We start from the raw sequence: 16,847 nt of genomic DNA on the forward strand, positions 1-16,847 counted from the left end.
TTTGGATTTGTTCAGCTCGGGATTGAAATGCAGCCTATCTGCCATACTGACAAATTCAAAACTGGAAAAGCCTGAACAAAATTTTATGGGCTTTGCAGTGTTATCTTTATGAAATGTTTGACACGGAAGTTGTATGCAGTAGCTAGGCTCTGTTTTCTTAACATCTTTTTCTTTTTTTCTCCCCTTCTAGGTATAGAAGAGAAAACAATTCTTTCAAAAAAAGAAAAAATGAAACTGAGGAAAGAAAGATGGCTACAGAGTAAGTAGTCCTGAAAAACAACTGTATCACATGTATCTTGCTGGATGACTCTTCTGGATTTCTAAATGAGGCGTGTACAGTGGCTGGAAGTACTGGGCGGTATCAGAGCAAGGGTTATAGGCTGTGGAGGCTGAATGCTTCTCAGGTTTATTCCCAGTACATGAGGTAGAAGTCTCAGGTTTTGCCTGTTTCCAGGGGGCTTTTAATGCTCAGATGGAGTCTTTGCCACAAAGCTATTTTTGATCTTCCTCTGCATGGGATACAAGAGACTCCATAAAGCCGTTTGCATGGCCTCCAGGTAAGACCCTGTGCCTCTGCAAGGTTTAGCTTGTTGTCCTGTACTGTTAAGGCTGCAGTACAATCTCTGCTAGCTGTACGGTCACAGCATGAGCTAAATGGCTGCTGAAGAGCTGTGGGCAGGGTAGGAGAGGCTGGAGCCGGGCCCCACACAGCCACCAGCTAATCCCCCATCTCTGTGAGCAGAGCTGGGGGAATGCAGTGGGGCCGAGTGCCCTTGGCAAGGAAAGCCTCTGGGGAGTCTAGCTGTGCTGCTGCTCTCTCCCATATGCCATGAGTCAGTGAACCCACCGACCAGACAGCGCTGACTGTCTAGTGGCTGTGAAATAAGAGCCAAACAAAACCAGCCCATGGCCCAAGTGCTCCTGCTTCCTGTGGGAAGTGCATCTGTATTTTCATTTCTAGTTGCTCAGCACGGTAAGACTTTCAGCTGTGGTACTCTGAGGCACCCTGCCTTCGTATTAGTTATGCACTACCTGTCCTCGTGTACCGAATTACATAAAAACTCAAGTCTTGCTTTTGTTGCACTGACATCCCCTCATAGGGACCAGTGAGTGCAGGGAGTGCACATGAGGGACCTCATTCTGCAAAGCAGTTAAAGGTGCTCTCATCTAGGGGACCTTTGGAAGGCAGGTGAGATGGCTTTGTCACTTTGAGTGCAACAAGGAATGTGGCAGCTTCTCTGCAACTAGTAGCTGTACACTTTCAGCAGAAGGAGCCTTAGAAGATTTCGAAGCGGGGGCGTAAAGGAAAATTCCTCTTGCCACCTGGAGTTTTCTTGGGGCACACTGTTCCCTTAATACCTTTTCCCTAGCAGAATTGCTGACAGACTGTATGTGGGATGGAGCGGTGCATCTTTCTGCTGTGCCATATGTTCTCTGCTCCCAAGCTCTCATTGATCTCTGAGCTTGAGTCCATCAGCTTGTGATTTCACCCATCACAATGAAGGTGTCTCTGACTTCCCTTACATAAAAAGGCGGTAATTTAGCACAAAGAGTGCTAAGGAAAGCTTCCTTTATAACACCAAACTTCCAAGCTATTCATGCTCAGCCCTCACTGAAGCACAACACACAGTTGATTGTGCTAGTCCTGACATCTGGCCTGCTGGCTGCAGTTTCAGTGCTCCTTAAGTGTTCTCTCTATGTGCGTACTTGATACTATCGTGGGAACATAGTTGTGCTCCAGCAGGCCTTTCCTAAGCTTTCCCTAGCCTAATATCCTGTTGCTCATCATGACTGGTAGCAGATGCTCTGTTCTCAGCAGCATCTTAATGATGGTGAATTCACGAAAAAGGGGTACACAGAATTCATGCCTTGTATTTCCTGCAAGAAACGGAGGCCAAGCTCCTGGATTTGGGTGGCACTACTGCTCCCATATTCAAGGTCACTCATGTTGAAGATAGAGGAGAATCCAGGAGAAGGCTCTCGTGCTCTCAAACGTGCCCTCCTGCAGGTATGTCTTCACAGCAACAGTAAAGACTTTCTCAAGATCCCACGTGTTTTGGCTCTAACACAGACTCCTTTCCCCACTCTTTGCTCTAAAATTACTAAATGGAGTGAATAGAAATGAAATGAACAGGCTTTGCTTTGGGGAAAACTCAAAGATAAAAAATTTCAACCCAAATTATCTGTCCAAGAAGATATCAGATATTGGAAATGCTCTACAGAGTATTGGAAATGCTTTACAGATACAGAAATACCTGCTTGCTGGCTCTCTTTGTACTCTTGCTAAACTTGCAGCCAGTTGGCAAATCTCACCATTCCCCTAGGAAATGCTGCACTAAGGCTTAGCCAAGTCCCATAAGAGGGAAAGGAGAAAAAAAAAAAAAAAAAAAAAAACACCAAATGTTGGTACCAGGTGTGCAGCTTTTTTTTTTTTTATCAAGACAAAAACTGATTAACTGTAAAGAGCCTATATTCCTATCAGTAAAGAACCTGATATTATTAGCTGCTGAAATAAAATGAACTCATATTTCCCAAGATGATGCTTTTTTCGGTGGCACTGAGCACTTCAGCACAGGCATAACTGAGACCAAAGAGCTGCAGACAGTTAAAACTGAAGCTCATTCTTTTGCCTCATGCATATAACTTCTTCTTTACTGTGAGTTTCCAATATTTGCTTGTTCATCTCCCCTTGCCACCCGAAAAGAGAACCCAACTTTACTGAAATGGTTATCTTGAAATCTCTGTTTTCCTAAATCTTCCCAGGAGTTTGTTGTTTCTTGTTATCCCAGGCCTGCTTTTTTGACATTGGATGCCAAGGCCCTGGGAACTAAAGTTCAGCCCAGTAGTGCAAATGCAAAACTTGGAAATTTCTTCCATTCCAATAAATCATCTCAGGAAAGACCGGAGCAGGAAAAAAAGGTTATGCAATGTGTTAGACATTAGAAGTATGTGCATTTAAAAATATATATATCGTGTGGCTCCAAGGATAAAGACCTCATAGGAAAAGAATTTGGGATGTTTGCTCAGAATCAGGTGTCTGAAAATTTTAAGCACATAATGTTTATGAAAGCTCTAAAGTAGCCAGCTTCATAAAGCCAGACCAAAAAAAGAAGTGATGCAGAACAGAAAGCTGTGTTCTTGGCAGGGATTCCTGTGAAGAGAAGCATTTACAATCCCGATTTGTCACAAACATCCATGTACAGCAAGAATTGCAGTTCATCGAGAACGGTTGTCGTTTGACTCAGCTGAAGTTGGGGAGTGAACAAGGCAAGAAATATTAAAGGAGCAACCAGTTATCCAATGCATTTGAGCTCTGTTTTATTGAATGGAACAGGATTAGACCAAGGTGACATCTTGTCTGTGGGTCTGCAGAGAGGCACTGAATGTTTTCCTGTTTCCACCACAAATACTTTTGATGATCACAGGCCTCCTTTTGGGGCTACGTTACATTGACACCCATAGTCCTTCCTGCACTGACTAATTTGGCAGCATGATTGCTGCCCCTGTGCTCCATAATGTCCATAAGAGGAGTTCCCAGCTTAGAGCTGAAGCTTGCCCTCAGAGTGCTCTCCTGTGGTGTGTGCCTGCTCGAGGAGAAGGGTGATGGCCACAGGGAAGGCAGCGCAGCGCTGACAAGCTGGCTGGCCTTGGTCAGAGGGTCTGGTTTTCCAAGAGAGGCACAGCATGTTTGTTCAGGGCTGTCAGCAGAGGCTGTAACTGAGCATGCCATGGGAGAAGCAGAGTTCTCCATCGTGTCCTCCACCATTCTGGCACACCTAATGGTGTCAAGGCAACAAAGCTCCTTTCCAGCCCTGGTGCTTGGCAGAAGGAAAGAGAACATGCTGAGCTCTGGCTGTTCCTGGTGATATTCTGGTGCATTTAGGACAGATTGGTGCACCCTGGAGGTCAGCTGGAGGCTCCTAGCAGCCTCCTGTGTTGTCTTGCTGTGAGCAGTGAATGTCTCATGTGCCATAATGCAAGGAATGGAAACAGCTCGGACAACGTCATTCTGAGCATGCCCTTTCCTACTGTAAATGCTGGTAGAGATGTGTGCATCGGTCAGAGGCAAACAGAGGGGGAGGTTGGAACTTAGAAATTTCATGGATCAAGGAGTATCTCTTGGAAACACTTCCCTTTCCCCCCACTAATGCCCTGTTTCTGACTCAGAAATCGAAAGTGTGAAGCTGGCCAAGCAGAAGCAGAAAGCTGAAGCGAAGCGGAAAGCAACACCTGTGGTGGGAGACATGCAGCCACTAATGGAAGCCCTTCCTGAGCTCTTTGACTTGACCACAGGTGCCAGGGACAAGAAGCCACCTAAGAGGTATGTGTTGTTTGGGGATGAGTCATGTATCTTTCTCCTTCATGCATGTCTTGCAGCTCAGTTTGTAGCTACAGGCAAGGGAAGCTCAATGTCAGGAGAACAGGGCCTCACGCTCAGCTTTATATTTTTTAACTGGCTATAAGCAAAGGCCTAAATGTGCCCTCTGAACCTGCAGGTAAGAGGGGAACTGGTTTCCTCAGATGCAGCTTAGCAGCAGACAGGTTGGGAGCAACCAACCCTCTTAGGAGCTGCAGGATTGGCACACAAGCATCCAGAGTGCAGTACTGCTCTGCTCACTTGAGAATCTGCACTTGAAGTGTATTTTATAATGGAAGATGCCCTGAATGTCACCTTTAGGAGGAAAAAAAAATAGAGGACAAAATAAGAGAAATCCTTTCTTTTCTAGCAAGTCATATCTGAAGCATTCAAGGGAAACTAAGGTGGTTCTTATTTTGCAAGAGTGAAAGCAGAGGGGTTTGCCTAATTCACACAGCTCTCGTGCAAGAGAGGGACGTGGACCTGGGGAGCCAGGTTTGAGAAGAGTGCTGCTGCCTGCTAGGATTTTTGGCTTCCTTCCCAAATGGGCCTCTGGCCACGTTGCAGCCTGCTGTTCTGTCCTTCCAAACCTTCAGGCTTTCTGCTGAGACAGTTTGAAACCTTTGAGCACAGCTTTATCCTTGGCCAGATTCTTTATTTGCCCTGTTGGCTTGGAACATGGCTTTGGACAAGAAGAGATAGATGGTATTTCCTTTCTATTTATTTTACTCAAAGAGAAGAGTCATTTTGGCCTTGCCAGGAGCCTACCCTAGGTACCTGACCATGTGTTTTCTCCTCTGGTTGGAAATTGCACTGAATTTGCTTTATACTCCTATCTATAATCTTTATTCCTATATATAGTGTATACTTCTCTCTCTCTCACTATATATATATATATATATATATATATACATACATACATATATATATATGTATAATCTATACTCCTAATCTTTTGATCATCTGAAAGCTGATTTCAGCCATCCTGGCCGGGTTTGGGGGTAGGTGGTTCTGATTGCCCTTGTGCTTTCTCTTTTTAAATGGCCATCTGGTCAGTATTGCAGGTGCTTTTCCATCTGCCAGTGCAGAACAAGAGAGCTCGACGTGCTTGTCCCTCATCTCCAGCCACTCTGTAGTGAGTGAAGCTAGAAACTTATCTTAACTGTAATAAGCAGTATTTGCATTAGAGAACAGCCAAGTGTAAGGCTGTCTGGCAAAATAGCCTGTTCTTTGCTTGCAGAGCAAGGCTGAAGATACCCTGAACTCTTATGGCTTGCTGGACACCTCAAAAGTAAGCTATGACCTAAGTGAGATGTCTACCTGCAGAATCTGGCTGAGCTGGGTTGGCTGTTCCTTGTGCTTCTAGAAATTTACCCTCAGACAAAACTTGTTTCTAACTTGTGTCTCAGCAAGGGAAAATATTTCCCTTTGTAACTTGGCTACTAATTCTTTGAATAGCATCTCTCTGTTTATTTAGTCTTTCGTTTTTTCTTCATGCAGCCATTTACTAAGTCTAAGTCTGCCTTCTCTTTCAGTGAGAATGGGCAGCAGAAATGCACAGAGTTTCAGGTCTTGCAGATCACTGAAGTTTGGTTGGATGGAGCTTTGGGCCCTGTCTTAGCCAAAGGACAAATAGCTGTTTTTTCCCCCCTTGCAGTGGGTGATGTGCTACAACAACATGTACCTAAGTGAGCTGGGCAGTCCTCAGCCTCAAAAGGGTGTGGAGACAAGGAGGCTTGGGAATGCAACAGTCTATAAAGTCAAGTGTGATATGGAGGGGAAGCAGTTCATCTTCTTTTCCAGAAGGAAAATTAGGAGCATCTAACAAAAACAGTGATTAGCAGGTTCAGTGCTAGCACCAGGAGGCTCTGAGCAGCTCCTCTGTGCAGGAGGACCTGACATCTACTGTCACTGCGCTCTTCCCTGGCCGCCTGCTCGGGGCTGCCCTCACGGACATACCGGCCAAAAAGGTCCTTCCGTCTGACCCACTACAGTCAGTGTTCTGTTTCTATAATATATTTTGTGGATGTGCAGGACACGTGGAAGCTTTCTGTGGTTTTATACAAGCTTTTAGCCTCACTTCCTCCGAGCAGTGCTGTCAGCTCCACTGCTCTTTCTGTCTCTCCAGCATCTTCCTGTGGGACTCTGGCAGCCCTTCTCTTCTGGAAGATTGAGCTCATCTTCTGGCTCTGTTTTCACTTTGGCTGCAGGGCTCTAATATCTAGAAAGCCTAGTGAGACCTAGGGCACAAAAGGGTGGAGTGGCACTGCTCTGACTGAGAAATTTGATATTGGCCACTCCTGCCTGCAATCATTTCAGCTGATGTGGGAGCGTGACATGACATTGTCCATGACATGTCAACCAAAAACCAGCCTCTCTTGCAGCTGGGATGGAAGAGCTACAGTGCTCTTCCCCCTGTGGACAACTAATCCTCTTGATGGCTTGTGGCTTCCTGTACTGCATGAGAATGTGTGTGCATAAGTGTTTGAAATAATCAGAGGAGGCTTTTATAGGATTTGAATCATTACATAAATGAAGGGTAATACTCTGGTGATTTGTCAGCAGTATTAATAAAAGATTAGATTCTCCAGGAATTTGATCTCCTGCTGGGTAAGAGAGCATTACAGTGGGGTTTTTATTCTGATTTATAATGAATGAAGGCAATGAAGTGTAATGAAACAGGGTGTAATGAAACAGGGCTACCATTCACACTCTGAGTGAGCAGGCAGCGTCCCGGTAATTTGTTAGGGGAAATCTGGACAACAGCCTTTCAGACCTGTCAGACCAGTGGGGCAGAGGCCTTGGGTGAGACTGAAAAGCCCTTGGAAGCGTCGGGTCCCTAGAAACAATGGTGGGACTCTTCCCAAAAGCAAAAGTGGACATGAGATGTGACGCCTTAAAGCAGTCCTGCATCTTAAGGAGTGTCCTAGAGCAAGCTGGTGGTTGTGAGTTGCCCTCTGGCTTCAGAAGGGTTTTCTTTATGCTGTCCTGAGTGATCTAGGCAAACAGGGGCAGTGACCAGGAAATTGCTCCTGTGCCAAATAATTAATGAGCACAGAGTGAGTAAAGAGGCTCCCGCTCTTGCTTTACCGTGTAACGCCAGCGGAGAGAGCAGCGTGAGGGAGGGCTGCTCAGGCCCCCGTAGCTGCTGGTCTGCTCTTGCGGTGCCTCGCGGGCCGGTTCCGTAGCCCTGGCAGTGCCAGGGTGGCTGCGGCAGGGGCAGAGGCCGACGGGAGCAGCGTGTGGGCGCTGACCTGCCCTGCCGCCGCTCCCGAGCAGCCTTTGTGCCGCCCTGCCTGGCTAACCAGCCTCCACGGCGTTGGGATTCCCGTGGTTTGGCAGGGAGCTTGGGGGCTGGGGCAGAAAGTGAATCCGATCTGAAGGGATTGGCTTGGGTTTGTGTCGATCCTCCATGAGGAAAACTGATTGGGATCAGGATTGCTTCTCCTGCTCATCTTCTGGGTGACACCACAGGTATCCAGTGCAGTGTCCTATGTAGGTTGGAATGAAAACTTTGGTCTCCTTGGACTTTATCCAGAAATAAGAATTGAGTACAGAGAGTGCAGATCTGGACTTGCCCCTGTGCCTCAGCTGCACATTGTGCTTCATTTCGTTACTGTAGCTTCGTGGGAATTTTTAGATTCAGCTTCACAAAGCTGAAGCTCTGTTGTGCTTTGCCGTTAGCTGACTGATCTGCAGCTAACTTCTCCTCTGTCCAGAGGCAGAAAGGAATATTGCCATTCATTACCTTAAAATATAAATGGAACTTTTTTTTTCTTTAATGGCCCCACTGCAAGACCCTAAGCAGAACTGGTTGGCAGCAAGGCCAGCAGCTCCCTCTTCCATACTGAGTGACTGTGTGAGCTCTACAACTGAGGCCTGCCAAGCCTGGAGCTCTGTAGCATGAGCTGGACAAGGATAACACTAGACTGATGGGGCAGGGAAATTCACTGGATCTCTTCTCCAGGCAACACTGTCACCTAGATCTGGAAGTTAGTGACGAGCAGAAAGTGATCCAGGCATGGACAGCTCATGGCCAGTTCTAGAGTTAAGTGATTCTATGTTTTTCAAGAGCATTAACCTGCTGCCTTTGCGGTCCTGATTCCTGCACTCTTGTCAGCATGTGGCAGAAAGCGATGCGCTTCCCTTGTTGTCTGGGTGTGGAAACAATTGCTTTTCAGGACCATTTCTGTGCAGAGCAATTATCAGTACTTTCTGGAAAGACAGATTCAGAGTCATTGGACTCTTTCCATCTCCTCACCTATTGATAAATTTTCTCTCCTCTATAGCACCACTCACTTATTTTGTATCTTCTCTTCACAGTCACCTGACAGCCAAGGCGGAACCAACAGACTTCTGTCTCATGAAACAGGCTCAGAAACGCAGGCTTTTGTAAGTACCATTTATCAGAGTATCTGGTCTCTGTTTCCCATAGGTCTTCTCAATGTTGTCTTTCTGCTGGACTTTTTTTCTGGTATTTTAGATTAGCTTTATGTGTTCAGAGATGCCTGCACCTCCCAAGTCTTCTGATTGGGGGTGACTTGGGAACTTGCTCATTTAATTCACCTTCTTGGCCTCCTTGAAAATGAATTGCTAGCTTGGGCCTCCTGTGTATGGTCTCTAGGGCTTCAGAGAAGCCCAGACCAATTATCATCTTGTCCCAACTCACCATTGTTGTCCTTGGGGATGGATTGCCACTCTGGTTCCCCATGGCACCACTAATGGGGACACCTTTTTCAAATCCCATTGTCCCATGAGTGCTTTGCTCTTCTGGAAACACTTGCAATGCAGGTAATGCTGCCTAACTGGAGGCCCTTCAGGTCTGACTCTGCAAGCAAGCGCGCCTGTACTGCATCCCCTTGTGAGACACAGGCAGTGCTGTTATCGAATAGATGGTGCCTTCCCTCTCTCTCACATTGCTTAGTTGGAGCTGCTAGCATCCAGCTGTGACTCAGTTTTCAGCAACACCAGGCCCGTCTAGTTCTAGCTGATACTTTCTGGGAATGGTTGTATAGAGAAGGAGCTCCTGAATCCCTGCAAAGCATCACGAACTGCAGTGCTTTGCTGGATCACCTCTGGAGTCACAACTTGCGTGCCTTGCTTCCTTCATGGGGTCAGCTCTGTATTGGCCCCTGCCACAACTTTTCTTGTAGCACTGCATGCTTTTGAATCATCTCTGCAGTTCATTAAGTCGTGTGGCTGAGCTCTTTGCTCCTCTGTATGACCTACTAAATATTTTATAACACAAGCAGGCATTGAGAACTTGACTTCCTGTCAGCACAGCCCTCCTGGAGCTAAGCACTGTCTTCTGGCAGTCTTTGCTTTCTGTGATCTGCACTGAAAAGTTTTGTCTGGCAATTCTAGGCTGTTAAGTTCCAAGTGTGGAGGAGAATAAGTGAGTCTGTGGGTTCCAGCATTCTCTTAATATCCTGTGAATACCCTCCTGTGCGTGGAGCTGGTGTCAGAGCCCAGCAGTCTTGCTTTCTTTGAAATTCTTTTGCTGTTCAGGTTTTATACTTGGTGTTGAACTGGGCCCCGTGTACTCTTTTCTCTGGACGGCTCTAGCTGTCTCAGGGAGAAAAATTTATATCAGTTGATCACTCAACTGCTGCTTATCTAAAACAAAGCTCACTCTCCTGTCCGCTGTGTTGAGCTAAAGTCAGCTTTCTGTGCAACAGTTGTGGTTATGAATCACACCCTGCGTTATTCCTGAACTTCATGGCTACCTCACCCCATCTCCTCTGAGCCTACTTCCATTGTAGGAGCTTATCGGTTGGTCACATTTGGCAGGTGTCCTTGCTGCAACGGCTTCAGCTCAGATCCACCTTTCCAGATGAGTCTCCTCTGGCTCATTGCAGAAGCCCAAGGATCGTGGCCTGGCATGCCACCAGTGTGCCATTGTTGTGGAGCTCCTGGGTGAGAAATACTCATTTAGGACTTTCCAGATTAAGAGCTGAGTGGGTGACTGCTCCATCATCTTCTGTATCAGCGAGCAGGTGTGAGATCACTTGGAAATCCTCCTGTCTTCTCTACACACATCTGGCCACCTGTGCTGAGTACTGGCTTGTATCCTACTATACAAACCTTGCTGTTTGAAAGCTGTGCTTCCCAGCAGGAGAGATCATGAAGCTCATTTTCTAGAACTTCAGGTAGGAGAGTTGTTTCTCCAGCCTTCACCCCCATTGCCTCCACTTCCTCACACTGAGCTTGAGATTTGGCCTTTTTTTCCATTTCTCTGGTAGGGATAAGGCTGGCACTGAAGGAAGGGACATCCTGGAGCGAGGCAGGGGCTGCCTGCTGCAGACCGAGGAGCACTCTGCTGATCCCTGGGAACTGCTGAGAACGTGGGGATGTGCAGCTGGCTGGGCCGTGCTGAACCTGGGAATCTGTGTGGAGGAGATGAGGAAGCCACAGTGGAAGTGGCTTATGTGAAACCTAGCCTTTCATATATTTATTTACACTCCTCCTATGTTCTTGTTCTTCCCCTGAAGCAATAGCCCTGATGCTTTTTAAGAAAAGATTTCCACAGCAACCAGCTGTGTCCCCCGCATACAGAGGTAGTTCTATCATGCTTCTCCCCTGGTGTCTAACTAGTGTTGCAAGCAGGATTACCAAGTCTCTGTGTGGAGCACAGAGGGATGAGCTCTTAAATGCAGGATCTGCTTTTGTGCTAGTGCACTCTAAATGTTTTTCATTCTTAGAAGATTTACCGGATCCCCACTGTCTCTTGTTCCTGATTTACCATGGGAAAGCTCCAGATTTTCTAAGGGATGGTGGGACCTAACATGGCTGGCTGTGCATTTGTGGCATGAGATCAAGTGCCTGGAGCCCATGGAGCTGGCAATAATTTAAGCTTTGGCCTTGGGTGAATTAAGTCTGTTTCTTGAACTGTTTTCTTTGAGGTTTACACCCAGGATAATTCTGTCTGTACAGAAACCCGTTGCTGTATCAGCTTTGTTCCTACCTGCTCGGTTCCTTATGCACGAGGCACTCACTGTTTGCGTGTTTGTGTGTCTTTTTTTTCTCTCCCCAGAGAGGAGGAGATGGCTCGATTTCACGAGGTCATTACGAATCCCACGTACAAGGCCAACCCACTCCTGGCCATTAGTGAGCATCTCTCCAAGAGGCTAAGGCAGGAGGAGGAAGGTAAACCCTTCTAGGGCATCAGCCGGGAGCGACCGCGCACGCCGGAGCCAGCGCGGGGGCTCCAGGCCCCGGGGAGCACAGCACTAACACGGCCTCTCAGCCACTTCAGTGCTTGGAAGCCATCCAGCAGATTATTAAGCCCAACAGTCCTGTTTTCTGTCTGCAGGAATAATGCAGTTCTAATGGAGGCAGCTGCCCCTTGGCAAGCAGCCTGCAGAGAGCAGTGGGTTCTGAGAGATCTTTGCGCAGACATTAAGCTTCCTGTGAAGTGTCTTGACACCTTCTCCCTCCTTGTGAGCAGGCACGATTTCCTAGATTCTGCCACTGGCAATGTGTCTGCTCTTTTGTTCTCTTGCCCCCTACCTTGACTCTCTGCTGATAACTCTTGACAAGAGGTGCCCTGGTGCTCTGTTAAGATTGTTCAGGACCCCAAGCCCTGGAGCCTAGAGGAGCGTTGTAGATCTGTGTAAGGGTTGATGCTGCTGTTCCTTGTTTTATATGAAAATACAGCTTTGGAATAAATGCACTTTCACACCGTACTGAGTTTGTCTGGGTCTTGTCTTGGTAACTATAAATTAAAATACAATTTTATTCTGAAAAAAATACTTTAAAAAATATTATTTTTTTTTCCCTGACCTGTATAAAATTAATCAGGAGACTGCTGCTGCAGCACGCAACAGAAGACACTTGAAATCATTGCAGCTCATGTCAAAGTTGAACTTGTCTTTCCGCTACCCTGGAAGCGTGTGCTTTGAGCAGATGATGCTGATTCCTTCTGGCCTGTGTTGTGTTCCCTGCTTGGCTTGCCCTAAAGGAAGCATCTGAAGGCATCCCTGCTCTCAGCAGAGAGTAAAGAACTGGAAATGGTTAATAACAAATTCAAACTCTTTGTACTGCTGCCGTATTTAGCAGTGTTTAGTTGGCACTAAACCGGGGGTGGAGTGCCAGCTGTCAGACCAGAATTCCTGTTTGACTAGAGGTCCCAGCAGTTTAAAGACTTAAGTGGGAGAGCTTGCTTTGTAAGGCCAGCTGTTCACTTAGTGGCAGTTGAGTCTGGGACCAGCAATTGTATTATCCATCTGCGCTTCCCAGAGCACCCTCAGCTTCCACTTGGTTGTGCCTCTTGGTGAGGGAGATCTGGCCCAAGTGCACAGCACTTTGCAGAATCCTTTGCAGAAACAGAACTATGTGGAAGAGGCTGTTTCAGCCCACGTCCCCAAGTGTCCCCCTGCTCTTGTCTGGCAGGAAAGCCTGGGTTAGTTTAATTTTGGGGGCTGAGCTCAAGGAAATCCTTGCACAGCCTGTGTTCAAATATGAACAAATAAGAAAGCTCCAGGAAGGCTGGGAGAAATGGCCTCCTTTCAGGGGTAGGATCTTTGTAGACTTGACCATAAAAGGTATTTAGATGTTTTTCACAGGAGCCAGGTTCCAATTTGGGGTTAGTACTGCAAGAACTTCCCTCAGCAGGTCTGTATTAGTTGCCCAAGTTGAATCTCCCATTGCTGCAGTAAGTCTGGGACCAAAAGGCAGCCCAGAGCAGTGGTCCAAATAGCCCAGCACACCTGTCTGAATGACTCTACAATGCCAGCCTGTCCTGGTTGCCAGATTTAACCAATTGTTCATCTCTCCCCCATGCATATTTTACTTGTTAGCTGAATTGCCCTTTTAGTGGCTTCCTCCAAAGATTCATTAGTTGTTGAAAATGTGTTCCTGGGGAAAATGAGAGGTTTGAGGGATGTTGCCTCTTAAATTTTTGCCAAGTAAGAATGTGTTGACCATGATTAGAGTGACTTTTTCTCCATCTGATGGGGTTGTGAAGGTTGCGACTGAAGAAATGAGGTGAGTTGAATGTGTTAAGAGATAACGGAAAGCAAAGCTATTCTGTTTGAAATAATCCTGATTTGGAATGCCAGAGACATCAGTGCTGTCTCTTGAAGCTAATAGTGTCTTCAGACCCTGGAAAAACAACCTACATTTTTTGGATCAACTCTGAGAAACATCTGAACCCTTTACAAAAGAAATTCATTCTGATGCTCAGACAAAGCACGGAAACGGCAGCCAACTCCCATCCAAGTTAGTGCCTAAAATCAGCTCTAATGGGAAGTGGCAGGCGTCCTTAATTATACATGTCTATTGCTTTGCTAATAATGCTGCTTTTCTTCTTCCTCTAGGCTGGCACTAACAAAGGCAGGTCTTTTAATGCCTACCTTGTAAGGCCAGCGATGCAGACTGCAGCCATTAGCGCTGATCCTGCTAGTCCTTAGAGAAGCTGCCGCGCCAGCGTCCTCCCGCCAAGGCCTGGCTGGAGTCAGGCTGGCAGAGGCCGCACACAGATGCTGCCTGTGTCCCATCCTCCCCCCCGGCATTCCCGCGCTCGGAGCGGGCTGGCGGTTGCTCTCCTTTCCACCGGCGGCAGAAGAGTGTCTGGCTCCCAGGTCAGTGCTGCTCCTGGGATGAATGTACTTCGCTGTTCTCCACCCCTGCCAGCTCCCTGGCTCTGGAAAGCTGCATCCGTGAGGGACATAGGGAGCAGCAAACAGCTCCAAGTATCTCCCCAGCTTCCTCTCCGTTCCCGCTTGCCCTCCCGAGGGCATCTGGCTGCTGGTAGGTTGTGTTTCTTTCAGCCCATCTTGGGTTTTAAGCTTTGAATTCCAGCCGTGTCTGTGGTCCTGCTTCCTTTCCTGCCACATGCTGTACCTATAGGCCGAGTTGGACATTGTGGAGGAGAGCAGAGACCTGCCTCGTCCTTCCACTTAACTCTGGGAAAGCCAGCATCATTTACTTAAAGGGAGAGAAAGTGAGAAAGTTGAAGGAAATGAAGACACACAAGTGCAAAGCAAGATGAAGATTTACTTTTCCTGTTGCCTAGTGAGCAGGGCTTTCGAGGAGATGTAGAAAGAGGAAAGCTTTTGTGACATCTTGGAGGATTTAACTTCCTGTGCTTTTTCCTCCTGTGATCAGTGGGAACTTTGCAGCTTTTATTTGTGTGTTTTTTGGAAAATATAGAACACATGGAGAGTCTTGGCCTCCTTGGGGAGCTGGATCATGCAAGACAATCTGTGCCCTCACTTCCCATGCAGCGCTGTCCACAACACCATGAAACACTCCAGCCTGGGGGCTGCATAGAGGGCATCTAGCAGAAGTGGAAACTTTGTTTGATAGAAGCCAATTTTCTGAGTACCATCAACTTAGTGCACTGTACTTGGCCAGTAGGGATTGTCTTTTAAGGCCTCTGAAGAGTTAGTAGGATTGGTCCCACCTCTACTTCAAACCAAACCAGTTCCTTCCTAACCACTTATCGTGCACTGGGGTGAGAACAAATCTGAAAGTGGATCCATTCCTGTTTTTCCAGACTGCTTTGTTTCCTTTTCGCAGGCAGTTCCAAATAACTTAAAGTTGTATCCAACTTTATGGATACTTTATGGCCTGAATCCTGAATTGCATTACTAGGGCAAATCTGCTAATGGAGGAACTAGTTACAGGTAGGTGGGATGGGGTAGATGCTACTTGTCATAGGCCAAGCAACTACCAGAATCTGCCTTTAAAAAAAATATCCTGATGAGATTGCATTTTTTTTTTATCTTGTGTATTTTTTGATGAAAGAGCCCATGCAGTTTTAGGCTGCAGAGGAAGAGGGATTTCTGAGTGCCAAACCAGCACCAAGCACCTTTCCTGCATCTGTCTGGAAGCCTGTGCCCATCCCAATGGTCTGTGCACAGCGTCACCATATGTCAGTCCACCCCTTTTCCTTACCTTGGACAGGCCGATGCTGTTGCTTGGATGTTTGTCGAGCCCTTCTGTTGCTTAGCCCTGGGTTTGATAGCTTTGCTCTCTCGGGCATTCAGCAGCACTTAAACACATGATTGTTTAAAACACTGGTTCATAGCCTGCTGCTGCTGCAGGCACCTCCTGCCCCCGCCGTCCTAGCAGCTGAGCAAAGGATGTAAAATCTGCCAGGAAACAGGCGTCTGAGACGCAGAGTCGCCTTCGCAGCTGGCACCTTTTCAGGATGATAAAAGCTTTCACGCCAATGATTTTTTTTTTTTTTTTTTGGATAGCAGGGTGGGAAAAAAAAAGCTTCCAAGCTGCAGAGAGCAGTTGTGCTGGAGGGGAGGGTGGGGCCTGACCTGGCAGCTCTAGGCTTAGCAAGAAGTGAGTAAGCAGCGAATGCGCTGCAAGTTCGGGACTGGGAAGGTTTCAGGCTAATTTTTGCAACTTTTGTTTTTCTTGTTGGTGTTTTTGCCCTTGAAGGCTGTGAACCGGAGCATATCTGCCAAGTAAAGTCCTGGGTGTCCTGTCCGTCTTGTGGTGCCAGCAGATATCATCCGTTCCACGTAAAGCTCCCAAATGTGTTTTCGGGGTGGAGTGGGGATTCTCCTTTACCAGCAGCACATGCCTAGTGCCCTTGGTTCACAACTTTCAAAGGAATTTGGTTAGAGCACCTGTTGCAATTTCCTTTTTTCTTTTTTTTTTTGTCCTAGTGCCAGTGATGGCACCACGTCATGCTTTGTTGCTCCTAGATTTAAGGGTTGCATCAGGCCAGGTGTGCACATCGTAAAAGGTTGGTGCGTCACAGAGACCTGGCCCTGACCCTTCCCCTGACCCAAGGCAGACCTTGGAGCGGGTGTACAGAGTCCTTACTCTTTCCTTCTGCTTTCTGGCCTGTCTGCACCAAAAATTTTCCTAACAGACCTTGCGCAAGGGAGTCCCCAGTTGTTTTCTCTTATGGAAAATATGACTTATGCCAGAGGCAGAATGCTTTTGCTCCTACTTCAGTTGAAGCTACGAGCTGTGTTGGCCCCACGGCTTTCCTTTTCCTGCAGCTAAGCCTGTTTGATGGCTTTACCGGTACAACTCCTGCCAGTTCAGGCTTGGAGGCAAATAGCACCGCAGTAGCTGGATTCTGAATGGAAGAGTGAAGCAGCTAGTCGGGTACATCTGGCAGCAACCTGCCGTAGCAGCAGGTAGCGTATGACTGGGAGCTGAGCTTTGGAAAGTGGCATCTCCAGTTCTTCAGGGGGTCTGTATCTTCCTGGTAAATATATTCTGTACTGGATTCTGTAAAAAAGGGCTGATGCACACTGCTTTTCTGCTCTTTTTTTCTACTCTTTTTCTGTGTGATTTTTTTATTTGTTTGGGTTTTTTTTTTGTTTTGTTTTTTTTTTTTTTTGCTATGTCTATAATCAAAGCCTTTGGGCTGGCAAATCTGATTGCCTAGAGGAGTCAAGGCAGTGTTATCATTGCAGGATACAGGCATGGGGCTGTGAATAGGTGTTGGTAATAACTTTTCTTGGAAAACAGGATGGTGAAGTCTGCTTCCTGCTTTACACAAAAATGAACTTTA

At 47.0% G+C, this 16,847-nt stretch overlaps 1 protein-coding gene across 1 annotated transcript; it reads left to right on the forward strand.

Annotated features, from left to right (window-relative positions):
• The first annotated feature begins 228 nt into the window (after positions 1 to 228).
• Positions 229 to 12,037, forward strand: FAM207A (family with sequence similarity 207 member A). Its single transcript, XM_026049939.1, has 4 exons — positions 229 to 259; positions 4,168 to 4,321; positions 8,681 to 8,749; positions 11,391 to 12,037. The coding sequence occupies exons 1-4, from the start codon at positions 229 to 231 to the stop codon at positions 11,515 to 11,517; spliced, it is 381 nt and encodes a 126-aa protein (XP_025905724.1). The 3' UTR covers positions 11,518 to 12,037.
• The last annotated feature ends 4,810 nt before the right edge of the window (positions 12,038 to 16,847 follow it).

The sequence above is a fragment of the Nothoprocta perdicaria genome, unplaced genomic scaffold (genome assembly GCF_003342845.1).
Source record: "Nothoprocta perdicaria isolate Ctin4 unplaced genomic scaffold, notPer1 scaffold_11, whole genome shotgun sequence".
NCBI lineage: Eukaryota > Metazoa > Chordata > Aves > Tinamiformes > Tinamidae > Nothoprocta > Nothoprocta perdicaria.